This window comes from Apium graveolens, chromosome 2 (genome assembly GCF_009905375.1).
Source record: "Apium graveolens cultivar Ventura chromosome 2, ASM990537v1, whole genome shotgun sequence".
NCBI lineage: Eukaryota > Viridiplantae > Streptophyta > Magnoliopsida > Apiales > Apiaceae > Apium > Apium graveolens.
In genome coordinates this window covers 310483249-310494144 of record NC_133648.1, presented here as the reverse complement: position 1 = coordinate 310494144, position 10896 = coordinate 310483249, and the positions used below count along the sequence as shown (strand labels likewise).

General features: G+C 35.6%; 1 protein-coding gene across 2 annotated transcripts; it reads left to right on the top strand.

Moving 5' to 3' along the window:
• Window positions 1–344: 344 nt before the first annotated feature.
• Window positions 345–4019, top strand: LOC141706386 (kinesin-like protein KIN-14K). Of its 2 annotated transcripts, none has more exons than XM_074509153.1 (8): window positions 345–749; window positions 849–947; window positions 1758–1915; window positions 2008–2118; window positions 2283–2430; window positions 2814–2905; window positions 3032–3124; window positions 3759–4019. In XM_074509153.1, the coding sequence occupies exons 3-8, from the start codon at window positions 1760–1762 to the stop codon at window positions 3879–3881; spliced, it is 723 nt and encodes a 240-aa protein (XP_074365254.1). In that variant the 5' UTR covers window positions 345–749; window positions 849–947; window positions 1758–1759; the 3' UTR covers window positions 3882–4019. The 2 variants fall into 2 exon arrangements, with proteins under 2 accessions (XP_074365254.1, XP_074365253.1); XM_074509152.1 differs by having other exon boundaries at window positions 3695–4019.
• Window positions 4020–10896: the final 6877 nt, after the last annotated feature.

The window sequence follows — 10896 nt, the reverse complement described above, 5'->3', positions numbered from 1 at the left end:
TATGTAACATATTTGAATTTATGAAAATATATTATAATAAATTAATTACAATAAATATAATATGTGCAATTTAAAAAATATTATAGACTAAAATATTGAAAATTTCATTTAAATAATGCAAAATTAAATATATTAGGCCTTGTGGTTGAATTTTGGGTTGGGGCTGGGCGGCTAAGTCTTGTATAAGGCGGGAAATGAAATTTTCATTGAGAGCCAAAAACAAAAAGGGGGAATCAGTACACCCCACTCTAACTCTTATCTTCTTCTCTCTTTCTATCCAAATTAGGTCTTCTACCTTTATCCCTCCATCTAAATTATGGTCCGAGGTGAGTTGGGATTCAAGGGTTCAATTGGGGTTTGAACTTTCAGTTTGATTTTGATTTTAAGGTATAATCCTCACTTGATATGTGTGTAATTATTGTGTATCTCTCTCCCTCTGTCTATCTATCTCGCTTCGTGTATTTCATTCTCTCCATCTCCTTCACTTTGTTATTTTTTCTTTTTTTACAGATTTTCAAGATGGTAGTGGTGAGTTCGTAATTGATTAAGTAATAACTAATACCCAATTGATCGAGTAATAGCCAAAAAAATTCGATTATATTTTTCAAGACTTAAAGCATTTGATTTTGGGGATTATTCCTAATTAAATCCCCAAAATGTTTTTTTTGTATACAAGGTTGTCAATTGTCTTATCTGTGGTTATCCAAATTCCCCTCTTCGCTTTGAATTTGTCGAGTTCACTGATGATGGTAAGCTTATAAAAACTACTACTATTGTTAAGTGTTTATTCGTATTTTGTAGTTGTGTTGATACTCTTGAGTGACCTGGTATGTTCATACTTTATGCAGGAAATGGAAGTTTTGGATAGTCTCATCATTAAGATCCATAATTCTTTCTCTGCTGACGTACATTTTGCAGCACCAATATTCTCTTTGAGTACAAATGAAGTTGAGTTGGTATGATTAGTTTCATCCTCACATAAACCACTGCTACTTTTATTATTAATGTTTTACTACATTTCTTCTTATCATGACATAAACATTTCTACTGTATTTAGGTTCGAGGTGTGTTACAAATATTAAAAGGGTGCTCTAGTTCTTTATCGAATTTTTGAATATATCGAATTTTCCTCCTGGTGATATTTTTTTGAGTTAGATATTCATTTGTCATATAAATCATACTTTTATTCTGAGCAGAAAGGAGAATAGTCTCAAATTATTGTTGATCTTGAACAGCTATATCAGAAACTAGAAACTATATTATCTGATACTAAAGGAAAAACAAATGAAGTGTTATAATAAATGAGCTGAAAGTAGGTGAATCATTGGAACGTCCCTGCAGATAACAACTTTGCTGTAAATGTTGAAATATACGGGGTGTTAGATGATGTAGGTGTCTGGCATTGGTGGTAGTAGCTGAATCACTGGAACTTCCCTGCAGATACCAAAGTCTTGGCTGCCATGATATTTATCTGTATTATAGCAAGCTGACGAGCAACACTGCCCATTTCGTCCCTATAATTGGTCAGGCATAATACAATAGCTGTTCTACTTGAAAATATCATTTATCTGCATGTGTACTGTAATAGCATGATTGAATCCTAGCTGCGAATTCATAAAATGAATCGGAATGATGTATTGGAATCTACATCACCTAAATATGGTGAGAATGAAATGTGAAATACTGATTTGCCTTATATTATTCTCTGATTTTCTGTTTTTATAAGTTAGATGTCTTTTTCCAAATTGATTTTGCAGAAATGCAGAGAGCAGCATTGATAGAGTGGATTAATACAACACTTTCTAATGTGAAATTGCCCGTACATTCTTCTGATGATGAATTGAGAGCATTGTTGCTTGATGGTAGTGTTTTATGTAGGTTATTGAATAAATTGAGACCTGGTTCAGTTAGCGAGGTAGTTAGATGATTTCACTTTACCTTTTTGCATGTATTGTTCTTATAATTTAGGTTCTCATTGTTCTCTCCCTACTTTTATTTTGTCGTTAGTTAAGAGGTTCTGATCATCCTTCAAAATTGGGCGTAGAAAATGTTGGAAGGTTTCTTGTTGCTATTGACCAGATGGCATTTCCTAGATTTCAAGTTCATGATCTTCAAAAGGTAAAATTATCTGCATTATATTAACTTGGTATTATTGCCTATATTACAAATTTAAACGTGATGCCTATAGGCTAATGTTTTATTTTGTTATTCTCCCTCTCTATCTTTGTTATCATTAAATTCTGTCCCGATTTTTTCTTACTTATGGTTCCCCAAACATCCAGGGATCGAAGCCTATAGTAGATCCGTATGGACTCAGTGACTCTTCTCCATGCGGAGAAAATTATATACCTACAATATTGGAAGAGCAAAAACGGAAAGGTTCATCGAACTCACAATATCAACATGCTGATCTTAATCCCATCATGTCACGTACTCTCTCTCTCTCTAACAAAAACATGTGTATGTGTTTGTGTAGTTGTTTCTACCAATCCAGCTGTGGTTATGTTGAAAAACCAATTTATTCAGGCAAACTAAGAAATTGAATAAAATTTTCTGTATGAACATAAAATTATGCAGTACATGGAAGTCATGGTTAACAAATAACACCTGTATTTTTTTGTTGTGACTTTGTCAATACCTAAGCTTGTATATTAATATTTGAAATGATAATGGTTTTACTGAAGACTATATATCGTTGCAGAAAACCATTGTGATTTGTGACTTGCTGGTTTTTATTTTGTTCTTTTAGGTGTTTAAATCAGAAGTCTTCAAAAATTAGTTTTATATCTCATTCGTGTTTTTTCTAATATCAGTTTTGTTTTCTGAGCGAGTGGCATGCCTATTAAGGAAAGTCATCCAAGAGATAGAGCGCCGTATGTCCACTCAAGCAGAGCACATAAGAACTGTAATGTTATTAAGTTTGTATTATGGACCACTTAAGAATTGTAATGTAACAGAGCCTGTCAGTTGTAAATTTGTAATTCATATTCAATGCTCGAGTCTAATTACTATATTGAATTCTGCACGGCAGCAAAATAACTTGTTCAGGGCTCGTGAGGAAAGATATCAGTCAAGAATTAGAGTTCTTGAAGCCCTTGCAAGCGGTACTAATGAAGAGGCACAGGTAACTTTAACTAATTGTGAAGTTTTTATGCACTATTTAGCAATAAATCAGTTACTGTGGTTGTTGACAAGCCTACTAACCAAATATTACTGATATTTATGAGCTAAGATATATTACGTCAATCTTTTAGGTATCTACGACTAAGAGGAGTAAGCTCTAGCTAGTAGAAGTTAGATGTTACCTTGGTAATGAACAACATGAGCACATGAGTTGTGCAAAACCAGGACGAGACTTGCGATTATCATCAATAAAAACCTTACCAACTCCATTCTAATCTTTGCTGAGTTACCTTAGGTGTTGACAGTTGAGTATTCTCTATATTCTCAGGTTCTCTAAACTTTATTATTCAACGTTCAAAAAGAGACTAAACATGTACCAAACCTGAAATATATTTGAGAAAGATGACCATATTTGACGTGATGGTCGTGTGTGTACTTCTTATCCTTGATCACACGTTTAAAACCTCTGGTAAGAGCCCATAAAAAACAAGGGCAGAGCATAAGCTTTAATTACGATAGTCTCTTTTTATGTCTTAGAAAAAGTTTGCTTGATCCAACACAGGTCCTGCAGAAATTACTTGAAGCAAACCCCGGGTTGAACATTGACATGACTCAGATTTGTGGGACAATTTCAGGTGACACAGGAGGAGCTGATGGTACTCCTCTTATCGGTGGTCGAAGCACTTGGACCATTTGTTATCTCTCTTCTATGTTTTTTTCAAAGACTTATATGCTTTTGCGTTATCTTGCACGTTTAGTTCTTAGCAAGAGTACTTGTATTTCTTAAGTTATATTTTGGTGTGATGGATTGTAATTATTGGTTGGACAGAATGTAATGGTTGGATGTGTAGTTAAGACTGGTTGGATGAATTGAATTGGTTATGAATGTTGTTGAATTTATGGGAAATCAAGTATTTGAAAAGTATAATTCATTTTTTTACAGCTCAGGTGTTGCAATAGCATATTAGTACTTTGCAATAGGGTGCTAAATTATGCAGATAAATTCTTTTTTGCAACATTAAAGGTGTTGCAATAGGTGTGTTGACATAGATGATAAAGGGCCCCACATATGGCCCATAAATATTATACTGGTAGCCCAAACCCTACTGTAACACTTTTCAAGACCTATTGTAACCCCATTAAAGTTGTAATAGCACGTTTCTGTAACGGATAAACAAGGGTTGCAATAAGGTGTCACCGGGGTTGCAAAAAATTCTATGGCAACGCCTAAAATTGCAACCCCGAAAAAGAGTCGCCATAGCCTTTTTTCGGCCTTTAGCAACGCTTTTTTGGCCTTTAGTAATGGTTTATTGGGGTTGCGGAATCCAATCTATGGCGTAGTGATGTCATGTGCAGATATGGGATCCCCCGAATCTTGGTGAGTGATAATGGAGCACAATTCAATAATGATGAATTTAAGAAGTATTATAAGGAGAATGAGATTGAGTTACGGTTCACTTCTGGAGCACATCTCCAAGCCAATGGGCAAGCAGAGGTTGAAAACCGAATTATTCTAGATGGATTAAAGAAGAGGATTGAGAAGTCCAGGAGTAGTTGGGTGGATGGAATACTTCCAATACTTGGGTCTACAGGACCACATGTAGAGTTACTACAGGAGCAACACCATTTATGTTAGCATATGGGGTAGAAGCGGTCATTTCAGTGGAGATATCACATTCATCTCCAAGAATCCAAGCGTATAATGCTGAAGAGAATGAAGAGGGACAAAGTTTTGCCCTGGAGTTGATAGATGAAGTGCGGGACAAAGCACACGCAAGGATTGAGGAACATCAAAAAAGGCTTCTTTCTACTATAAATTAAGGGTAAAAGAAAGGTTTTTTAAACAAGGTGACTTGGTTCTAAGGAAGGTGGAAGCTTCCGGTGTGGGGTAAAAGGGAAAACTCGCCCAAATTGGGAAGGACCATACAAGATTAAAAGTTTCAAGGAAGAGGATCCTAGAAGCAAGAAACTATGGACCGTTTTGATGTCCAAAGAACTTGGCACACTCAAAACCCGAAAGTCTATTTTGTATTAGTCTGATTGGAAAGATCTTCATTTGTCAAAGTGGCAAATAGGTTGAAAAGCACCTTAAAGCTTTGATTGCTTAGAATTTTATGTTTTATAAGACTATTATTTTCAAGTTTTAGTTTTAGCAAGAATTGTGTAAGGGATGAATCCCAAGAGATTATGGAATTTATAAAATTTCCAATATGTGGTATTGAGTTCCTACAATACATAAAGTTATAATAAATAAAACTAAGTGCATAAATTCGGATATAAAAATGTAGTGTTCGATAAATAAAGAGACTATTACAAGTTCTAATCATAAATAACAAAGCCACGCAGGGCCAATAAAAACTTTTAGGAGCAGAGGTGCCATCGGCATCCATGTTATCGCCTCCTTCTCTCTCATCAGAAGTCTCTATAGTAGCGGTCTTACTAGAAGAAGGGGCGACATCGTCCTATGCGGGTCGATAAAAGGACTTAGGGGGAGGAAGAAGCTAGTCCTGAGGGATATCATCTAAGACGACTACGCAAGTACGGAACCTCTGTAGTAAGGTGTCATCATCGGGGCACATGTAATCCATCGGGTTAACATCAGGACAAGTCTCGTTCACGGTCCCGAGGGCCGTGTCCCATCCAGTCCTGAAAAATCCAGGGAACACCATGTTCTTCCTAACCTCTCATGGACTGAGCAAACTCATCCGTGTCCAAGTAAGCATCAATGATTCTGTCCTTCACAGCCTTCAGAGTAACTAGCTCAGCATTGGCATCCCCTAACTCTTATGCCTTGTGCTTCATCTTGTTCTCCAGCGCAACATACTTCCTCTGTTTCCTTCTGAGGGCATTAGTCGCGTTATCCGAGGCCTTCTTCCAGGACTCAGTTGTCTCACAACTGCTTGGAAATAAGCATTAGACTGAAAGGAAGAAGAAAAATAAAAGGACGTAAGGAAAGGGGATAAAGTAGCCATAAGAACAAAGAAATTTTAAAATATATATATAAAATGGTTAAAAGGGGAAGACCCTTACCGAGGCTAGAGAATGGGCACCCATAAGCTTTACCCTCTCCAAGTCTGGACCATCCACAATATCAGTGAAGTCCTTAGGGGTCACATAGTGATAAGACCAATCTCATGCGCGCTTCCTGGAACCAACCACGGAATCCCCTCGATGGAATCCCCGGAGAGACTGGAAAACACTAGTAGCTATAGTAGCAGGAGCATCTGGGGTTTCAGTTCCCCCCAGAAGGAGCCTCCACTATGGGCTCTTTATGCTTCTTCAGAAAGATAGGCTCCGTTGAATTACCACAGGGATCCAACCCCGTAAGCCGGGCCTTTTTCATTCTTGGTGTTTTCTCAATGACAGGAAAGTTCTTATTATTGATTTCCTTGGCGGCTACAAATACAAGGGAAAAAAAATAATTGGTGTCAATAATGCATGAAGAAAATAAAAATAAGAAGGGAAGAAAAAATACCCTACAACGAGATTGAGGAAAGCCCACTTGGATGAAAGAAAACTCCTCTAAGAGAGTCCAGCTGGGAGTTTCACCATTATTATTTATAAAATCATTATATATGGCATTCTCTTCGGGAGTTAGGTGAATGGATTTGGGGCTATCATCACTGACCTTCCCCAAGGGGGATCTAAAAACTGTGCCCCGGTCTTCATTCTCCCAATTAATCCCGACAAAACTGTCTCTTCAGTGTTGGTTATTATCAGGAATTGAAGCAGTGTTAAAAATTTGTTTACACTTGGGCCTTTGCATAATATAAACTCAACCATAAGAGTTTTGGGCACTGTTATAGCACTGGAAAATTTTCCTAAACACAGCAACTGAAAGAGGGAAACCACACAAAACCATGAAATAAAGAATATTTTTATAGGCATTGGGAGGAAGCTAACAAAGTGTAAACAAACTCGTGGAAAGGAAACCTAAGCTCCGCAGTAAGGGCGTCTGTATAAACAAACAAATTATCGGGCTTTCAATGGCATGTACGGTCACCACTTTCTGCAGGAACTATTCTAAGAGGGGGACGAACGTTCTAGATTTCGTTGAGTTTGTTAATAGCATTTGAATTATACCACTTATTACAATAATCAAAGGAGTCTAAATGAGTTTCGAATGGATATTCATCCCCCTTAATATTAATTATATCTATCAACGACATATAAGAATAGCGAATTTTAATGTCCTTACCTATCTTAGAAGCTGGAGCAATCTTCGTTGCCATTTCTGAACCTTTTCCAGCCATTAATGGAGGTTGGAGTAGAGCTTGAAGTGGAGGAAGGAGGAAGAAGGTGGCCGGAAAAGGCTGATTTCCCCGGAAAAAGCTTTAAGGATGCGGAAGGAGATTTTGAAAGGAGAGTTTAGAAATGAAAAAGTGAAGTGTGAGAAACCACTTCACTCCCCCCACTCTTATATAGGACTCCCAACAGGTCATTGGGCCAGTAAAAAGGGCAGACCAGCCAGTCATAACAGGTTAAAAGCCCAGCCCAAAATCAAGAAAGTTCCAGAAATTTCCTGGATAAATCAAATATAATAATAATAAATATATATTTATAGTTTCCAGAATATTCTGGAATAGTGGGCCAAAAGAAAAGTCCAGATAAATAATGAGCCAAAAGGAAATCCCAGGTAGAGATGGGCCAAAAGGAAAGCCCCTTAACAACGCCCATAGACGCATCCTGATTGAAGATGAAAAAATTTAATCAAAAATCTCGACCTAAAAAATTATGGTCAAAAATAAAAAAAATCATGACCTAATTTCGGTTAGGAGTTCTGATCGAATGATCCTAGTCGAAATAACCCATGATCAGGAATTTTTGGCCAATAATTCGGTTAGGATTCTGTTAAAAATAAGAAATTCTGACCTAAATTAATACCAGGATCGTGATCGAAAGGTACTGGTCGAATAAACTTTCGATGAAGAATTAAAGACCCTTAATTTGATCAGAAAGCCCAAAGTCAACGTTAAATCCTGACCAAATTCGGTCAGGATTCCTGGTCGAATGATCCTGGTCGAATTACTCCATGAGCAAGGCAAAAAGGGAGCATAATTCGGTCATATTTGAATTGTTCCTGACCGAATTCGGTCAGGATTCTGATCGAACCAACCTGACCGAAAGTAGCTTCGACCAGGGCTTTTGGGACCATAATTCGACTAGGATCCCGATCGAATGGATTCCTCGTCGAAATTATATATTAAAAAAAAAGAAAAAAGAAATAGAAAATTCTTGAAAATTATAAATATTTTCTGGAAATTAAGGAATATTCCTAAAAATTCCTTAAAATTATAAATATTTCCTGGAAATTAAGGAAAATTTCTAGAAAATTCCTGAAAATTAAATGAACTTAAATTCAGCAAAATCCAATACGATTTCCCAAAAGTTAGGGGGCAAATGATAGGGGATAAAATAAACCTCGATTATGTCTTTAATACATAATTAATTACACCTGACTTGGGCTGCTTACAAGGCCCATTTATGAATGCCCAAATACGCTGAATATTAATTAATTTAATAATTAATTAATATGGGAAAAATCAACTGATAACTAAAGCCTAAATAAGGACACAACTTCTTGGAGATATGCTTTCAAGAAATCTCATAGGATAAGGATTTAATTTCATTCATCATAGGACTCCAAAGTTCACTCTAAATTTGAGACTTGTTCACCAAGTCTCCTAACCTTAATCTAATTTTAAGGCATCTCATGCCTATATAAGGGGTCTCCCCTCATAAATTAGAACTACGTTTTTACTTGATCCTTGGCATACAAAAAGGTACGTAGGTATCTTGTTAAGGCAGATCGAGTCAAGAAGCACAACTGCAGTCAAATCGAGCCTCAAAGCTCACGAACACTAGCAATAATTACATCCTAAATTTTTATCTAAAACAATATGGTTATAATTATATATTAATTTAATTTTAGTATTTATTATTTATATCAAAACTATAAATAATATAAAATTTAAAATTTATTAAATATTAATTAAATTCTAAAGTCAGTACCATTAAAAAGGGTTGGTAGGTACCAAACTAAACCACACCCGTATAGACGGACAACGTATTGCACGACAACATCGTAAGTGACAGATGCATATACAAATTGTACATTGGAAATTTAAGAATTTAAGAATCCAGAAAAATCATGAATTTAAAAATATTTACCTTTCACCGTAGAAAAATCTAGTACATGTATACAATATTGACAAATGATTAGAAATTTACAAAATTTCCATAGAAGTCTTCATGCAAGAACTTGACCATTTCAAATTTTGATAACTTTGATGGATTGCAAGGTTAAATACGTAAAGAAAAGAGATACATCTATAGTGAATTAAAGTTTTCAAATATTGAAATCCCTATCATGATGACAACTGCTTTTCCATGCGTGTACTAAAATAGAGAAGATGGATGGGTTTCCTCAACAAGTCTTTGATATTGATGGGTATCGACGAAACGAAGAGTATTATCATTCTTAAGATGACAAGCCGCAGATATATCATTTACCCGCTGTGTATAATGTAACCAGAAGCGTACAAAGCATTCTTTTACACATCCTCGCTTCACTCCCTTTTCTTAGTTAGTTTGCTTTCTATCAATTATATTTGTTCGAACATATTAATGATTCGCTAAGTTCTCCCTTCTATGGCATGTTTCGCAAATTTCTTCCCTTTGTGGAATTTATTAACCGATAAAATTGATCGTCGTTCGTCCTCGTTTGATATGTTAACATAAATCATTTTTGCAGCCGTCCGCTATGTAAAATGCGTACAAGACTAATAACGTCTTTGTCTTATAGAATTATTAGCTTTTGTCTAATAAACAAACTGAAGTCTATAAGTCCTATTAGATTCTCGTAAATATAAGGAATATAATAATGATCGGAGATTAAGAATAGTAATAATAATATTTTGAAAAATGAGAGGGTTGTGATGGATCGTTCAAAATATATTGGCTTAAACTCTGGTATATATATAAACACAAAACTCAGAAAGTAAATTTTGTATATACAGAAGAAGAGAAGATATAGTAATGCAAAATATTGTATTACTTCTTTAACGAAAAGCTGAATACAAATTACTCTATAATGGAAATAGTAGCTAGCTAGAAATAAGCATCAGACTCATAAAATGATACCACTTACTAAAACTAAGTCCTGAAAAACTTAACTATGCTAAGACTTATTCTCATGTGCTCTAGTGAATATTCTACAAATAACAATTATTAATTGAACCTAAGCTTAAATTATATTTTCAACAGACAACCCCGTAATCTGAACTCCAGACTGCAGATTTTTAATGCTAAGCAAATCTCTCATTCTCTCAACTTTACAGTAGCCACGTGGATTTGCTTAGAATATCTGCACGCTGTCTCCTAAACTAATATGTCTGATTATAATTTTTCCATGTTCCATACAATATCACATAAAGATATATTGAATATCGATATGCTCACTCCTCCAATGGAACACATGATTTTTGGTCAATTATTTCAACGATTTATTGTCTATATTAATTACCAATCCAACGAAGTAAATTACTAAGCTACACCTTATGACACACAACACCTGTAGCGGCCATAAACTCAGCTTCGCACAAACTCAAAGACACACATTAACATTTCTGAGATACCCAAGTGATCAGACTATCTTTCAAAAAAAATGCCATTTCACCAAGGCTCTTTTAATCCTTAGTGTTACATGTTAAGTCACTATCTTAGTATCTTGAAAGTAAGTAATTTCCGGTCCCCTTTGCGTAGCACAAACCA

Bases quoted from the DNA above. Each gene is read 5' to 3' on its own strand.
- LOC141706386 (XM_074509152.1), top strand. From the start codon at position 1,760: ATGCAGAGAGCAGCATTGATAGAGTGGATTAATACAACACTTTCTAAT. The intron at 1,916-2,007 runs GTAGTTAGATGA...TTTTGTCGTTAG, and splicing joins GACCTGGTTCAGTTAGCGAG to TTAAGAGGTTCTGATCATCC. The intron at 2,906-3,031 runs GTAATGTTATTA...TCTGCACGGCAG, and splicing joins AAGCAGAGCACATAAGAACT to CAAAATAACTTGTTCAGGGC.